Source organism: Magallana gigas, chromosome 4, assembly GCF_963853765.1.
Source record: "Magallana gigas chromosome 4, xbMagGiga1.1, whole genome shotgun sequence".
Taxonomy (NCBI): Eukaryota; Metazoa; Mollusca; class Bivalvia; order Ostreida; family Ostreidae; genus Magallana; species Magallana gigas.
In genome coordinates this window covers 19,439,053-19,457,343 of record NC_088856.1, presented here as the reverse complement: position 1 = coordinate 19,457,343, position 18,291 = coordinate 19,439,053, and the positions used below count along the sequence as shown (strand labels likewise).

General features: G+C 33.4%; 1 protein-coding gene across 1 annotated transcript; it reads left to right on the top strand.

Moving 5' to 3' along the window:
* The first annotated feature begins 43 nt into the window (after window positions 1-43).
* On the top strand, window positions 44-17,906 carry LOC105327771 (E3 ubiquitin-protein ligase RNF123). Its single transcript, XM_066081584.1, has 33 exons — window positions 44-359; window positions 818-893; window positions 1,111-1,202; window positions 1,441-1,547; window positions 1,641-1,695; window positions 2,057-2,229; window positions 2,554-2,621; window positions 2,888-3,131; window positions 3,641-3,766; window positions 4,216-4,344; window positions 5,003-5,098; window positions 5,526-5,599; window positions 5,961-6,063; window positions 6,344-6,440; window positions 7,002-7,063; window positions 7,326-7,397; window positions 7,701-7,815; window positions 8,696-8,797; window positions 8,999-9,073; window positions 9,389-9,489; window positions 9,899-10,090; window positions 10,280-10,457; window positions 10,603-10,677; window positions 12,251-12,338; window positions 12,505-12,592; window positions 12,748-12,838; window positions 13,163-13,302; window positions 13,607-13,795; window positions 14,110-14,270; window positions 14,719-14,870; window positions 15,157-15,248; window positions 15,376-15,461; window positions 15,792-17,906. Exons 1-33 carry the CDS (start codon window positions 293-295, stop codon window positions 15,910-15,912), a joined length of 3,687 nt encoding a protein of 1,228 aa, XP_065937656.1. The 5' UTR covers window positions 44-292; the 3' UTR covers window positions 15,913-17,906.
* Window positions 17,907-18,291: the final 385 nt, after the last annotated feature.

Genomic DNA, 18,291 nt, shown 5'->3' with positions numbered 1-18,291 from the left:
AAGGTAGATTTATTATATATGCAGCGGATTTATATCCTGTCTGTATGAAGCTGTTGTTCGGCCATTTCCGGGATTTTATCACATCTGAATCAAAATATCGATTGTACGCATATATATAGAGCAACATTACACAACAAACTTTTCAACTGGTAAAGCGAATACACACATGCAAAAGTTACATGAACGAAAGCTTACTTGACCATGGTCTAAGGTTATGTCATTGGCAATGTATTTAGCATAATGATTCTGTAGCAACGATTAGATTTATTTATTAGAGCAGTACCCAAAGAGAATGGCTGAAAAACGAAGATCTGCTGCAAATTCTCCCATGTCAAGTGGGACTGCTATGAAAAGCGAAGGTTTGTAAATTTTGATGAATGATATTGTCATTGGTCATGAACACACCATGCAATAGCCGTTGGAATACAATGCATTGCATTTAAAAGCTTTCCATATCATATGCACCTGTCAAATGTTATAAATCATGTCCATGTGCTTCAACTTTGATTTATTATTCTTTAAAATCTTATGTTTTTAAACAAAATAAACTTTTTAAAACAGATACATTCTTCTTATGATTCAATTGATAAAATGTAAATGAAAACTTTTTTCCAAGTGTGGCATTTACATTCTTCATGCATTAATGTAAATATAATTTGTAATGATCTTTTATGCTCATAGGTGATGTGATTAACATTCAATTTTAATGATATTTCATGTATTTTACACAATACAATTATTTACGGCAAAACTCATGTTGAACAATCAACTTTAATGGTACGTAGTATACACCCCGTTTATTGATCATTTTCTTCAGACTCCCAAACATATGATCTGCTTCAATATGTATTCTCAGAAATGACTCTATCAGAGGAAGCAAGTGCAAAACCAAGGTAAATTGTTTATTATAAACAGGGAGAAATATGCATAGTATTTATATGGCCCTGTTATATCTGTATACATATTTTAAGATAACTCAATATATTAATATTATGTAGATCAAGAAAAAACATTCCATATTTGTTTAAGACAGACTTGAAAGATTTGAAAAGGAAAATATTTATGCTGCAGTTAAGATATATCATTTTATTACCTGTGATTTACTTTCAGTAAAAGTCTTGAACTGGAAAATCTACAAAGTAACATGGATGAAATGATAAATGAAGTCCAAGAAAAATCTTCTCAATCCCCCAGAAAGAAAAGTTTGTATATGATTTACATATTCAGAGTAAAACTTGATTCATATTACAAGTTCTTTTTTCTGTATACATAACTACTTTTTATTCATCTTTATTGTTTAGAGGTGAATCGCAAATGAAGTTTGGTCATATTTCAAGAGCAATCTTATTTTCTGTAACGTGTTTATATGAAAATAACAAATGTTTTATATTTAACGTTTACTTTTTGGGATCATTTTTGCTCATACCTGAATGGTTTTAGATATTTTACCTCCTCTGGATGGGAGAATTGGTCCAGCAGAAGTGGTATTTGATCAAAAATCCATGGTTGCCCCCCTTGGATTACGTTTAGAACCAGATAACTTGGGAGTAAGTTTTTTTTATGTAAATTGTGTCTTTTGAACTCGCTATTAATAAATTGAGATTTCAATTTTTTATTGATAAACCTGTTTTTGTTTACAGGTAACAAGTCATACCAATTTCAGTACAGTTCGAGCAAATTGCTGTGTTTATAGAGGTAGGTGACAAAACCACTAAATATTGTATTTTGAGAGTTTGTACTTACATGTATTTCAAGAGATTTTATTTTCTTTCTCTTTCTCTTCATGAAAGCACACATGAACCTTATTTTGAATCTTTTGTACCAAATAGAGACAAATAAAGGGTCCTTTCTCAAAACTTCACCCTTGACTTGATTCATTTGCTCCTGAAAGAGGTCAAAATTTTCTTTCAGAGAGGAAAGTATTTGTTTTTATCACAGTATGACTTAAAATCTTAGAAATAAGGTAAAATGCAAGATGAATCACCACTATACCGGTACATTCTTGGCATCATTTCTCAATACATGAATTTTAAATTATATATTAATTATTTTCTAGGAAAATGGATGTATGAAGTCATGCTCTGGTCTAAGGGGGTTATGCAGCTAGGCTGGTGTACAATCAACTGTAAATTCACGTTTGAGGAAGGAGTAGGTGACACGAAGGACTCCTACTCCTATGACGGAAGTCGACTCAGGAAGTGGAATATCAGGACTCAGAAATATGGAGAGGTATAGTGAAAAGTCTGAGTATTACGATTTTGTGTTCTTTGTGGTTATGCCTAGAGAATTAGGTTGTTTTTATATTCCCTGTTGTGTGTTAAATTTTCTGATTTAAAATTTTGAAACAAGGTACATTATTATTTTCATAAGACAATTTTTTTGGTGAAACATGGTTACTAGTTCTAGTATCTACTTGGATAAATTTTTTATGCAGAGAAAACAATTCCAGGGACTATGAAGTATTGTATAAAACTGTCTTGCATGCTGTAGCCTTTATGTTATAATTTTCTTTTATCTGTCATTTGATTTCCTGTTGACTGTATATCTTTTCAGGCCTGGCTAGCTGGAGATGTGATAACTTGTGCACTTGACTGTGATAATGGAACCATGACATTTTACAGGTTTGTTGAATCTTATTTTGTAATTCAACTTTGATAAATGAAATAAGTTACAGAAGTAAAGTGTGCTTAATATTTGCATGATTTGTAAAGCTTTAGAAAGAAATCGGCAGTTTTAAAAATTTCATTAAAAAAAACCAAAACATTTTTCAAGTACTTTTTAGGATTTATTTATCTCAATGTTTATTACATGTACATGATTGTTCAACCTGTAAAGTTTTCTGACCAGATATTAAGAAATTTTAAATGTGATCATCTGATAATTGTAGGAATGGAAAATCCATGGGAGAAGCATTTAAAAATGTCAAAACAGGAAGTGGTTATGCTTATTTCCCAGCAGTAAGTCTGTCAAGAAACGAACACCTGAGGGCCAACTTTGGAGCCACACCCCTCCGATATCCTATTGAAGGCTATGAGCCACTTCAGGCGATGCCTCAGGAGGATGTTGTCAAAAGCCAGCTTCTGATTGGCTGGCTGGAAAAACTAACTAATACTCTCATCAAAGAGGACAAGGTAAATTGCTGTCAAAATACTAAAGACCAAAGGTGTGTTCAGCAGCGTGAGTGCTTGCAAGTGCTCACCAAAATTTGTGTTGCAGGTATAGGGAATTTTGATGAGTGCTTGCAAGCACTTGCTATGTTAAACACACCTCTTGATATCTTAATTGTAAAAAAATTGTTTTCTCAATGTAACATGTTTTACATGAGATTGTTTTTGTATTGGGAAAAAGCTCATAAATAGTTTAAAGTGCATGTACATTACCTCGTTTTGAAATTGTTTGTTCGGTGATGAATTTTGCAAACCTGAAGTAATTGCAAGTGCAAATTTAGATGCAAATATTTTCCTCCACATTTACATTAAGAGCTCCATTTTATTAAGTTAATATGAAGTATTTGAAAAATAAACAATAAGAATTTACAAATATTGTGTCCTCAAATATTTTATTAACATTTAGGTAAGGAATTTTCAGACCTTTTTGCCATTGCATGTACAGTTACATGTATATGGTTAATCTTTTGCAGCACTTAATGGATGTGTGTGGCATAGATCAGAATGTTCCTCCTCTACCCCTGGGGGAAACCAGAAGCAAAAAGTCCACAGCCTTGCTGATTTGTGCTCATATTTTTGAGAAACTGGCACCTCTTTTAGTAATTATAAGTTGTTTTATGATATGTATTGTTTGTGTTTGGTGATTTTGAGCAAAGTAGAAAGTTTTCTGTACTGAAGTTGTTTGATGCTGCAGGGTAAAATCTCGTACTTGATAAACTGCTTTATTATTAAAAATTTCAAAATTATTTATCTTGACGAACAGTTTCCTTTAAAAGTTGAAATTGTTTTTGATGAGCATGTACATGTATCTTTGGAAATATTGACAATACATGAAGATACCTGTAAAATTTAAGTCTGGTCATTTCTTCATCTTTTGAATGTAGCTGTTTACAGTTGACATGTGAACTATGGAAGTTAGAAATATTAAACTTACCTGTGCTTCAGTTTATTTCTTAAACAACTACAGTATATTGTTGTATTGAATGTCTGTTAAATGGAAACCTAAAATTATACCATATGTATAAGTTTCTAATACTGATTCTTTAAGAAGGGGCCGTATGTTGTGGAGTGTTGTTTGCTTCCTTTGATGTTGAAGTTTTGTGCAACAACTACTGACACAAGTACAACGAACCCCCACATCGTCAAACTCCTCGACCTCATGTGGTCGCTTATGCAGGTGAGTGACAAGGAAGTCCTCCAATGGAATCATTGAAAGGTTGGTTACTTGAAAGTGCTGAAAAAATCTTAATTTATTATGGAATAACTGTAATGATGGCCAATACCTTTCTGAAATGTTAGAACATACAGGTTTGTAGAAATGTTATTTGATGGATAGAAGAATTTCTTTGACAATAACATTGTTTAGATATTAACCAGGTTGTATATGTAAATGCAAGAGTGAGAGGTATCCATGGGAAATCCTTGAATTTGAAACTTGAATCCACAAACTCCAAACTACTCAGATTATCAGCAGCTAGATCATAATGCTTTTTCTAGAAGAATGCATCTCTTATTGCTCTTTAGAGCTCCAATGAGATCTGATGCATGAACATGATAAAAAGAATCCCCCAATCAGTTAAATTAAGTTTAATACTATATAAATTCGGTTGGTTCGCGTCGGTTGACATTGGTTTTCTCGGGGTGTCAAATTCAACAGTAACCCTCCCAAACAGGCACTATTTATTTTATTATACTGAATGTCTTATTTTCAAAGAAAATTTTACTGCTTTTACATAGAAACATGTGATCTGATGTATAGAACACTTAGAAACATTAACTAGATAACATGAAGCTAGTACATGTACTTACATTGACATTGTATTTATTTTGGACAGGATCATGAGATTAAGCCCTGCATGGACACACTGATGACTTCAATGCTGTACAGCTTCTACAAGACTTCCCCGGTGACCTCCGATTTCTCATCACAGGTACAGAAGGCTCTCTAGTTATCAAATCATTTCATTTATTCAGGAATTCTTTAAGTCAAGATGTAATTAATGAAAGGAGTCTACAGGTTTCTGAAATTTGAGGCATGAATTCTTTCAGTGATGATTTATAACAATAGCTTGAATAAATATGGTGGAACTAAATAGTAAGTTAATTGTTTCAAACTGCTGTTTTCGAAGAAATGTGAAGAAAATCAGCTACAAATTTTGCCATATGACCAGATTACAAAGTTAATTTTAGTGAATGTTTGCATTATAACTACTAAAATTATTTTCTTCTGCAAAAGTAACATTGTCAGAGAATCTTGGTGATGTTAGTACAGAAGATTTGAAAACTTTTTTAAAACAGATTTTTAATATATTTATATGCATGTACATTTACCATATTTTTGGTGGTATTTTTTCTTAGAAAACCTACCTTGATCTGACCCTCCGAGTTCTTCAGCACTCACAAACCAGGCGCTACCTACTACTGAACATCTTATATCCTTTGTGTATGACAAACGATTAGCTTCATCATTGCTTCTCCATTACCTCTGCTGTAGAACATTTTTACATGGATGTGCTATGGAGATCTATTTATTTTGTTGTCTCAGGATCTGTTACTGGTACACACTTTAGGTGTTTCTCAGGCACAACAATATCAGGTTAAATGCCTCTGCATTGATTCATTTTATTGCCACTTTGAAAGGGAGGAATAACCCAGTTTTTCAATGGAAATTGAGTACTGTAAATTCCCTTCATCAGTTTTTCACATGCCATACACTTGTCTATGAAGCTCTGTTAGAGATTTACAGCAGACTATGTGTGGTTGGTTTCCGTTTGTTTCCTTAACCTTAGCCACATTTGACAAGATCAAGTTCCCGGTGCTGATGCATGTGAAGCCCCCGGATGACGCCGGTCTGGAGGAACTGATCCCCTCCGTCTGGTGGGCCACCCTGGAAAATGTAAGTGACCTACTGTCTGTGCCTGTGAATCAACTCATATCATCTAGGGAATCAGCTGATGGCCATAATCTTGTCTGTTTTATTATTGATAGTTGGCAAAATTGCTCTTTAATTATCCATAAAAGTAATGTTAAAGTAAGAAACTCAAAAATTTCATGTTTCAACTGATGCATTGAACATTTAAAAGTGCAGGAGTTTGGAAATTTTTGTTAGATTCAATCAACTTTTCAACTTAATGTGCTTTATTAGATTATATAAGAGATTCCTTTTTTCCCCTTAGGATAAAGAAAATCCATTACCTCCATCTGACGAAGAAGAGAGGGAGCTTCAGCGTAGATACAACAAATCCTGTCAAGATCTCAGAGTGAAAGTAGAAGGTAAGACCCCAGAGTGAAAGTAGAAGGTAAAACCAAGAATGAAAGTAGAAGGTAAGAGCTCAGAGTGAATGTAGAAGGTAGGACCTTGGAGTGAGAGTAAAAGGTAAGACCAAGAATGAAAGTAGAGGGTAAGAGCTCAGAGTGAAAGTAGATGGTAAATCCTTAAATAATAAAAACTGAATAAAGAAGGTAAGTTCTCAGAATGGAAATAAAAGGTAAAATCTCCAGAGTGAAAGTAAAAGGTATATGTTTTCAGAATGAAAGATCTCGGAGTGAAAAAAGTATTTAAATCCAGTTACTAGTGTATAATGTAAACATGTATTGTTAGATTAAGTAAATAGGGAGAACAATCTAATTAGAATTAGACTTGTAATTCTGCTCCTCTACGATACTCATATATAGCATATCGTAGAGGTCTAATTTTCATTAGATTGATAGGGAGAACAGTATGAGAGAAAAAAGGGGAATAGGAAAAAGAGACGCATCTTTTGTCTAATGAATTGTTTTTATTTTCTCAAATGTATGATAAATTCTTTGATATGAAGTTTTTTGTTCATACAGAATTAGAAGACATACAGATAGAAATCCTGAAGGTGCTACTCACACATTCGGACCCACTAGATGTAAGTTGAAAATGATATTCTACAAGAGGGATCTAAATGTTACAAGTCTTTGTCACAATTAAAGACATGGAACCTCTTATTATCATCATCCCGTCAGTTGATTTCAGGATTACATGCATTTTCTGTTACAATGTTGCATATATTGTCAAGAAGAACTTGTTTCAGTAATGCTTTTGTGTGTGAACAGACATTAGAATTTTGAAATTTTCATAAATGATGAACTATAGATGCATGACTCAAACACTTTGTATATTGATTTCAGAAAAAGACGTCACGAATGATATTTTTGGAGAAATTAAAAACTTATCTGAAAAACAATAACCGGCTGGGAAAGGTATGTAATAGTAACCGTCAATATAGTTTTATGCAAAAATTTTTAAAATTATGAAAATAAAATAGTGAAATGAAATCTTCATCATGAAATAGTAAACCAGCTAGACAATTCAGTCCTTTTTTTTGTAAAGTTACATGATGAAGTTTAAAATCCTTGAGACTTGAGACTTGCTCATCATTTAATTCAAAATTACTGGTGCAAACATAGAGAAAATGCACATGAAATTCACTTTTCAAGCATAAAGTGATTACTGGTAGTTTTTCCCCATCCTATGAGGTCTTAGTAATGTTTTCCCTGTTTTAGCTGCAGCAGGTCACCACTTGCCCCCTTAGTTTCTTCCATCGACTCGTTCAAGCTCTCCGCTTCTACTGGGATGACTTCCAATCAGCTGATCCGTCCAGATTTGTCTCTAGTCAAGGTGAGGAGTTTTATTGTATTATCATCAGTAAGGTTATGAACCCCCCCACCACCACCACCACGGCAAACACACATTCTCTCTTTTCTATTGAATAAGGAAAAAAGTTTTTGTTATGCCCCCTTTTGAAGAAGGGAGGGCATATTGCTTTGCTGCTGTCTGTCGGTCGGTCCACCAACAGTTTCGGTTCATTTTCTTCGCAGAGGATGCACATATTGAAATGAAATTTGGTATACAGGTTTATCTTAATAATATTTAAGTCAAGTTCGATTTTGGGTATGATCGAGCAATTTTCGACAGAGTTATGCCCCTTGGACGTAGAAAAATTCCAATTATTTGCAGATTCCGTTTATGTTTCTTCGCAGAGGATGCACATATTGAAATGAAATTTGGTATACAGATTTATCATAATATCTAGATCAAATTTAATTTTGGGTACAATCAAGCATTTTATGGGTACAATCAAACATTTTCTGACAGAGTTGTGTCGCTTGGACTTAGAAAATTTCAATTATTTGCAATTTCCATTAATTTTCTTCGCAGAAGTTTCCAAGGGAGGGGGGCATAAGTGTTTTACAAACATCTCTTGTTTTAATTTCTTTTGAAATTAAAAAAAAGTCTGTAACTGTTAGAAAAAGACAATGATTTCATATTCCTGTAATCTAAGTTGTTCCAAATTGAAAAATCTTGATGTTCTTGTTTAAGAATTAACAGAAAATCTCTGCACCTGAAGATTTCTATTTCTTATGACTAAGCTCAAAAGTTTGTATAAAATTTGATATGCACGATTCATTCTCAATGAAATTGGAAGTTTTACTGTACTTGATGGCCATTTATTTAACATCACATATAGTAGTTATACATTGTCTAACAATTCATGTAGATGCCTTTATTCCGATCCATGAATTTTGGGTGGATTCCAGAGAGCTAAGTGAAGTTCAGCGTTGTGGAGGACTCGTGTCTCATCTTAACAAAGTCCTAGGAGGTAGGTACTTGTACTTGTCTCAAGAAAGTCCAAGGAGGTGGGAACTTCTTTAGCTTTACAACTTATAACCCAAAGATTATTAGAAGAAATAGGTTATGCTTGGATCAAACTTTAACTGTCTTTTAGAGATTTCATTAACATGTTCAGTTGATTTTAATTTTTTTTCAGATGTTATATGTTTATATGATATTTTTCTTTAAGGTGAAGTAAATAAGTGTCAGGGTCTCCAGATTGACAAGGATGGAAAACCAGTCAGAAATCCAGAGGTCAGCAAAGGTCAGGACATATATAAATATGTTGAACATATTTGTATGAGATAAAATAATGCAATGTCTGTTGTTAACTTAATTAAGAAAACTTTTATTTAACTTGTTAAAATTATTTTTTTTTGTGGAGGAGTTAATAAAATAGCAAGGTTACAACATGCTTTCTTTTTATTAGTCCTCTGTCTTTTCACAAAAGATTCTTAGATATTTACCCCCTTATGAAGAAGAGAATATTTTCCCACTTGTATGGCAATAATGGCATTTTATTACTTTCCTAAAGGGATACATAGTGGTACTTACAATGTTAATTTATTATTTCCCTCAGACTATCCCCCTATGGAGATGCCCAGTGGGAATTCCCTGATGGAATTGTTGGATGTGATAGTGTTGCTGTACAATCTGTCTTCTCATGATCAGCTTTTCAAGGTCAGTTGTTTAACCTTGGCCTTGTGTATTATGTTGTTTTTTTTTAAGTGAAAGCTGACTGGATATTTTTTCTGACCACAATATGTCTGTTTGAATTATTGTCTTCATGTCTGTCAGTCATGCTATCTACTGATTTACATGACATTGTTGATTTTTTTTACTTCTACGTAAACACAGATATGTAAATTTTAAAGTGAGGTTATTTGTATTATTTTGGCAGTGCATATTTCTGAACTTCTGAAATTCAAAAATCTTTAAAAATCCACACCTGTCCAGTAAAAACATACAGTAGAGATATTTTAAAACCACCCAGTAGCTGGCTTTAATCATTGTGAATACATATAGTTTCTTAGGTGAGCAATGTAGCACATATACAAGCTTTTTTCTGAACTTGTCTTTGCCCTAACAGATGTTTTCACTCCGGGATAACCTGAAGGAGTTTGTGACGGCCCTCCGTGACACAGAGATGAAGCTAGACGTCTGTCCATCAGACAGGCCGGACATGAAAGCAGAGCTTGAGAGAGCAATGGGTGTGTTCCAGGAGAAGTACGAGGATCTCGCCCGCCAGATGGCCTGGCTCATCTCTGTCGTCTTTTCCACAGTAAGTGTGGTGGTCTATCTTTAAATTGATAAATAAACATTTTTTTTTTAGTTTTTTCAGACAAGAATATTAGACCAATGAATTTGCAGTTAAAAGCTATTCACTATTAAGTAGTTTGTAAGACATTGAAAAGTACCACACTCTAGTGCAGAATTGAATGTAAACCTTATCTCTTTCTGTCTTGTCCAGAGAAAACAGGAAGACTTGGCATGGTTGCTAGGGGTGACACTGAGAACGATGGAGAAGGCCTCTAATTATGGTCAGCTCTTCCAGTACATCCCTGAGTTCTATGTGGAGACAGTGCTACAGTCGATGTATGCCTTACATTGCTACTTTAATCCAATCATAAATGTGGAAGAAATTAGAGGTAAGCTTGTCTTCTTTAAGACTTACTCACTTTATTATAGTTCTTCATTAAAAATATTAACAAAATGAACTTTGGATTTCTTAGCTTGTAGGTTGATTTAAGCAAACAAGAAGCTTTATTTATTTAAATGTGTGTTGACCCTCAGGTTATGATGAGCTGCGGAGAAAATCAGGCATCTTTTTAATTCGACATTTTGCTGATGCCAGAATTATTGATGCAGGTCAGTGTTGAAAAAATTAAACTAAGTCCATAATCTTTCTACAAGTGGCACAGCCATTGTTGTTTTCCTCTACTCTTTGAAAATTGAAAAGAATCTGAAAATGTTTTTATACCCCCGCAAACGAAGTTTAGGGGGGTATATTGGTTTCACCCTGTCCGTCTGTCCGTCTGTCTGTCTGTCCGTCTGTCCGTCTGTCTGTCTGTCCGTCTGTCCGTCTGTCTGTAGACGCAACTTTGTCCCCCCTATAGAATTTTTTATTACTGCATGGAACAGTTTGAAAATTTATACATATGTTGAACACCATCTGAAGATGTGCACCTGCAATTTTTTTTAAGATCAGACAAGATTTAATGATTTTATGACAGTATTCATTTTCCTTATTCTATATATTGTACACAAATGTTGAAAAGTAAGGGAGGTAATCCTTACAGATTTTATTAATTAATTAATAGAAAACACTCTAAAATATATTTATATAAATACATCCAGATGGAGTTTTTTGTCTTTATGTCTTAATTAATAAAAAAAAATTATTTTTTATAAGTATTCTATCAACTGACAATGCAAAGTTTTTGTTTGTCAATGATAAATTCTTAGGAGCTAATGAGAACATCAAAGACAAGTGTGGCTGAATTCATTTGTCCCAAGGGAGCCATTATCTGAGCCATGGCTCAGATGGAGCATGTGTTTAGGGGAAATTGATAATCTGTAAAATGGGTGATGGTTTTGGGGCTATTTTAAAACTGTTTCATGTAAACCAAAAGGTCTATCATTATAAGGAAATAAATAATATAATTATTAATAAAGAAGTTAAACTATTTTTAGAGTTTGTTTAAATTTATTTGTCAAGTAAATTGATGAAGTGACTCTATTGGGCATTAATTTAAATGAAATTCAAAATTACTGATATGATTGTAGTGTTTTGGCAATTTTAAAATTGTTTGTAATATTAAATTTTCTTTTTTTTTTACATATTTTTACATAGTATGGTAATTATGGTAATGTTTTGGGAGTTTATTAAATTTAACAAGCTCATCAAAGAAAATCATAGTCCTATGGGATCAGTTTTCTGATATGGAGTTCAATTGTGCCATAGGAGAGAGTGAGGAAAATTTGAAACAACTAATTGCATCTGTCAAGACTCTTATTAGAAAGATATTGAAAGTTTTATCAACAGAAGAGCATTGCTTGGCTACCGGTATTTCTATTCACTGCAAAGGGAGGGGTTATTGTCATTTTGTTGGTTTTTCTTTAAATCAATTAAATTAAAAAAATATATCATCAAATACATACATTTGTAAATGTATTACTGTTATAGATATGTATTTACAGTGAAATTCTGACAATTTTGATTTTAATTTTTCTTTGTTAACTATTTCTTTTTTTTTTTTTTACAATTCTAGAATTTTTTTTTGTATGTGTTCCAAACCTTAATTATTATTCAATTCAATTATTTGTCCCATTTGAAATTAGCCTAGCGGGGGTATTAGTCCCATTAGGACAGTTCTAGTTCAAATTATTCATTTCCATGATCCTCATTAAGAAATGTGTAATGTGTTGTGGTTTATTACAGAGATGAGGGAGAACATTGTACAAGCTCTAGCCTGTTTTATCTGCTATCCCAAACCCCTCAAAGCCTTGGAGAGTCTACCACAAGAGATGTAAGTGACATTTCTTCTCTTTCATATAATGATCCCTGATAATTAACATATTTCAAATTGTTTGTAGTGTATAGATTTCTTTTGAGTTTTTACCACTATTTACAGCAATGTATATAAAGATTTGAAGTCCGATGTTACTTAATAAATCTTTGAATTCTCTTTGCAGTAAGGAGAATATGATAAGGAATTTGATCGCCCCTTATGAAGGGCGATCCTGGGCCCAGACTAACTGGATACTTGTCCGCATTTGGAAGGTTTGGAATTATGATATTTTGAATGTAATATTTTTCATCCAACATCTCCTCTTGTTAATTTTAAATGATATGGAAGACAACTTTTGAAATTTCTTTTGAACACACTAAAGTATTGAGTAAAAGAGTTAAGATATTTTGTCTGGTTTATTTAACAGGGCTGTGGGTTTGGATTTCGATATACACACCTCTCTCATCTTGTGCCGTCCAAAGTTCAGCCCACCGAGTTTGGTGCAGCCAGCCTTCAAAGTAAGTGGCACATGTATTGTAAGGCAATCCAACCCTTTCATATATTAATTAAAAGCATGTATTTGGATGGAAGGACCCATCCATTGTGACTGAATAAAAGACACCATTTGTGTCTAGTAAATGTATCTAAGTGCAAGTTTAATTAAGTAATTAGTAGTGACACTCCTCTCATGTATTTATATATTTTCTAATGATGCAAAATTGTTAAGATTTCCTCCAAAGAAAATATCTCAAATATAAAAGAGCTGAAAGACCAAAAAACATGATTATATACAAGAGCCTAACAAAGTTATCAGATGTAGAAGTGATAGCTGTGAATTGTAGAGCCTTGCCCCTCCCTGGAGCTTCAGGATGTGTTTCGAGGCCTGTTACTGAGGGATAAAGAGGCAGCCACCCGGTTCCTGGACACACTGATCAACCAGCTCAACTGGTCGTTTTCGGAGTTTATAGGGCTAATGCAACAGGTATATGCAAATGTGTTTTGCATCTTTTAATCTTTTTTATGTCAATTACTTAAAAAGTGAGTTAGTTAAAAAATAGTAAAAATCACTTTTATTTTGAAGTGGGGTTTTATCTATAAAAATAATGAGGCATATAATTTATATGACAGTATAAAATAATGTCATATATATTGTTTTTTTCCCTATCAAAATAATATTCAACAAAGTTTGAAATAACTTATGTCTCAGATAAGTAAACTTGTAATAATTACCATAAATTGTTCTTCACTGATCTTATTGTTATTACATGTATATATCTATCCTGCAGATTCAGCAGCGAGTTTCACGTACTGAGTTACGTATCCTTGAGGCGCGGACTCTGAAGATCTGTGCTACGTGTTTCGAGATCGCGGTGTGCCTGATGAGGGTGCTGGAGATGGTGGTCTGCGTCGCCCCAGAGACCGTGCTAGATGTGTCCCGGGAGTCCTCTGAACTCCTGCTGGGGAGGCTCATACAGGTGAGGCCAAAAGCACAGTCTATTTGGTGGAACAGGATGTTTTGAAATCTGTAGACATGATAATATAATAATCTAAAGAGGATTGTCAAAAAATTTAATTTTGAAATAGATAACATTAAAATGGTGATAATTTTTGTCATGCATATTATAGTCTTTCAAAGTGTCATAAAAGGGATTTTTGATGTATTTGATCGAAAGGAAAATGGCTTAGAATTAAGTTTGAATGGAAGTCCGGAACAGGCTTTCTCTACTGTATCATAAATAGAGCTAAGGGATATACAGCTTGTTACAAAAGATGTTCCTGTGTTTTACAGCTGCTGTGCCACGTGTTGAACCGAGTGACCACCAAGAGTGGTGTGTTCTGTTCCGTCATCTCCCACTCCATCCAGGGCCTGGAGGTGGTGCTACACTACCCCATCATGGCCGTCACTGTGGGCATCCTCATACAGCTGGTCATGAAGTCATCCGAAAAAAGGTCAGGGAAGAATTAACAATAAAAGTAAAGTTTTGAATGCTCGTTATTGATGTGTTTTGACTATTGTCTACATTGAAAGTTGACTGAAAAGAAAAGTTAGGGAAAGTCTTGTATTTAAATGTTAAAAGTTTTTAAGATTAACTTGAATTTGTACCAACTAAAAATTTGTACATGTTTATCTGAATTAACCAACTGAAGGTAAAATACTATTAAGGTTAAGGAAAACCTTGATGTAGGGCTGATATTTTTTTCGTTTCTTTAAAACTTAGGTTTAACATATATTTCATTAAAATCTTGTTATCATATCATACTATATATCTTCTGAATTTCTAATTTAAACCTACTGCTGCATGAAAGCAACTGTCTTAGAAGGAAAAAAAGAAAAAAATATTTGATGTTCAAGACATAAGTCCATGTATTTGACTGCTTTGTTTGATCTGAACTTCAGTCAGAGGAAGGTGTTATCCTGTCTCCTGTCAGACCCAGCCTTCCAGATCTCTACCCTGGAGTTTACTCTGGGGGTCCCTCTCCCCCAGGCCTCCCCTAGCAGTGTACCAAAGGGAAGGAAGGACAAAGAAAAGACCTTCAACTTCCAAACATGTAGGTTAACTTTACTAGATCAATGTTTGAAAAAAAATCATACATTATAGCACACTGTACCTAAGTAGGCATATTGTCAAGGTAATTAAAATTGACTTTAAGTAATAGTGATGATTTGACATATTTTATGTAATGGCTTTATCAAGGCAAGATCAGTTGTCCACATATTGTTTACTACCTGCTTGGACCAGTAAATTTATTGTTACCATTAAAATTCAATCAATGTCAAGTTATTAAATGTAATGGTAAGCATGGAATGTATGTGTACATGTTTACAATGCTTTAGGTGATGAAGTCAGTAAGGAAGAAGTCCAGGCTGTTAGGAATCTGATCAGCTTTCTAAAGGAGAAACAAGCCAGCTTCCAAGAGGCGTCAGAGGTACGGCCAAACATATATAGAATGTGGATCTCACTGTCATGTACATGTATGGTCAATGATTTGAATAATTTTCACTATGTAACTTAGAATTCACAATAATGAAATTGTTTACATTTTTTCACTGTAGGTTATAAAAGAAGAGGACCTTTGTACCATATGCTATGCCAACTCCCTCTCGGCTGTGTTTAAACCGTGTGGACATAAATCTTGCCGGTAAGGCCTATGTAATGACTGCATGCATGTTAATATTGGACATCTGTACATTATGAGTGTATTAAAATAAGGATAATAAACAAGTAAAGCTTTTCATTATTGACAAGGTACATGAATATGTTTGTAATGTATAATTTTTTTCCAAAATCAAGCTTTGCGTGAATGACCCCTGTAATGAGCATCTTGACATGACTTTAGACCATTAGGTTTCATACAAAAAGAAATTTAGAAGAAGTCTGACATAGTCAGACTACATGTACATATCGGCATTGTGTTCACAATTCACTTACGAGTATTTATGATGTACTGTAACATTATTTTTTATCATAGAACCTGCATCAGTCACCAAATGATGAAGAAAAAAGAATGTTTCTTCTGCAAAACCATTGTTACTGCTGTTGATGACCTTCAGGGTCACCAGATCTTGACCAATAATACAGCAGGAACCTGATCAGCTGCCGACCAATCAGGTCACTGGAAGATCTCGCAAGGGGAGACTACTTAGTCAAGTTCTACATACTACTGCCAGTTGTTCAATGTTATTGGTGCATATTCATTTACAATATTTTATGTAACATTGATGTATTTTTTTTTCAAAGATAAACAGCTTAGAAAGAAAAAACATAGACTGTAAATTGTGGCTCTAGAAGAGAATTGGAGATTATTTTTATATTCATGTTACTGTGCAGGTAGTTTAAGTTTATTGATTTGTGTCAAGGTTTCTTCTGTGCTGCTAATGGACAGGGTATCTATCTTTTATTTCTGTCCCCAAATATTTGTTACCATATCAAAAACATTGAATTACAGGTAACTGTGAACATGTACCACACAAAAGGATTATAGAATTCCTGATGTCTATTGTGTTTTTTGTGTGTAGACTAAGAGTTTTTTTTTTTGGATTAAGATAACACAAAAATGAATGGCATTCAAGTGGAGAACTGGAGTACCATATTGTTTATTCTTGTGATAAGTGCCTTATATTGTGCATATTACTGTGATATTGTTTTATATTTGGTGCATACAAGCCGCATGTAAGGGCACTTATAATTAACCATTGGATTTCACAGAGTTTCTACGATTCAATACCGGTTGTTGTTTTGTTAATGATAGTTTTATCCAGGTTTTATTCATGAGAGATTTATTAGCTAAGTTTTAATTCGCTAGAGATTTATTAGGTAGGTTTTAATTCTCTAGAGATTTATTAGGTAGGTTTTAATTCTTTAGAGATTTATTACTAGGTAGGTTTTAATTCTCTAGAGATTTAGTTGTTGGGTTTTATTTGAGCAAAGATATACTGGAAGATATGTAGGCTGCCTCACACTGACCTTGTTACAGTGAAACCTGCATAACTCGAAATTTTAGTGTATGTGTCAACGTAAGTTTATGGAATGTTTCTATATTATAGTTTGACATTATTGGTTATGAAATCATCTATTTTGATACAAAAATGGGTTCCATAATACATTTGATAATGTGAATTTAATTTTTATGTCTTTTATTTATTGTATTATTCTGCTTGCAACTGCAGAGGGTATCGCTATACTCATCCTAGACACAAAACGTGGCCATTATTGGTCAAAGTTCCCAGATTATTTGCTTTTACTTGAATTGTTCAAAATCCTGTTTTTCAAACATGTTAGTATTTAAGGTAGTATGGGACACTGAGTTTAATGCTGATGGTAGTACGTACTTGTGTCATATTCAGAATATTCGATTCAGTAATTTGATACTTTCAATATACAATATGCAATTATCAAAAATCTTTCAAAGGTAAAATTGGTTAAAAAAACAAAAAAAACAAAACAAAAGCCAATGGGCTTCAAACTTGTGACTTAAATACCAAAAGTTGATGCATATTTATTAACAAATGCTGTTTATTAAACAGCATGGTTTCAGAAAAAAACAGATACAATATTAAGTTGTAGTTGATTGTGTAAATTTATTTGCAAAAACAGTATGTAAAGAAAAAAAAGGTGCCCCATACCCCCTTATTGGCTACAAATGTGTCCATAACTTATCATTACTCATTCATTGATATGATACATGTTATATATACCGGTAACTATTTCATTTCAAAACCATACCCAAAAGGCACCTGACGTTACATTTCTTGCATATGATATGAAACATACTGGTACTACTTACCTAATTGATAGCTTGGAGGTATATATATATTTTTTTATCATAAATTGTAAATTAAGTGAATAACGCCAGATGCCTTTGAGATACCCAAGTGGGTAATTTAATCAAGTTTGGGAAGTATTTTAATAATGAAGAATCAATGACAATTATTAACTTAAAAAGAATTGTATTTTGACATCAAACTGGAGAACATAAGCCAAATACTTGAGAAATGTCACTGTGCTGTATACATACCTATAATTCTGTGTTGATGTATATAAATTACTAATTTGGAAATTATTTTTTTCATATTTTAGAGTAAAATATCCTCAAAAGTTCAAGACTGAAAAATAACCTACCTAGAATTTCAATGTTGCGTTTTCAAAAATGAAAAATTAAGTTCTACTTTAAAGCAAAACCTCCTACACATGGATTTTGTGTATATGCCTAAAAAGGGCAAGGCTGTTTTACAGATAAAATTAATTACTTTGTGATTCTTGTAATTTTAAGGTTATGTTTGCATTATTTGCAAACTGTTTAATTTCTTCCATTATAAGGGAAGTCCACACAAATGCTGTTGTCCTCAGTGAACCCCCCCCCCCTCCCCCCCACCCCACCATTTCATACAAACACTTTAGATTTTTTGCTCCGTTGTTACAGCAGTAGAAGAGCTTTAAATATTTAACTCAATGTTGTCCTTGTATCAGCA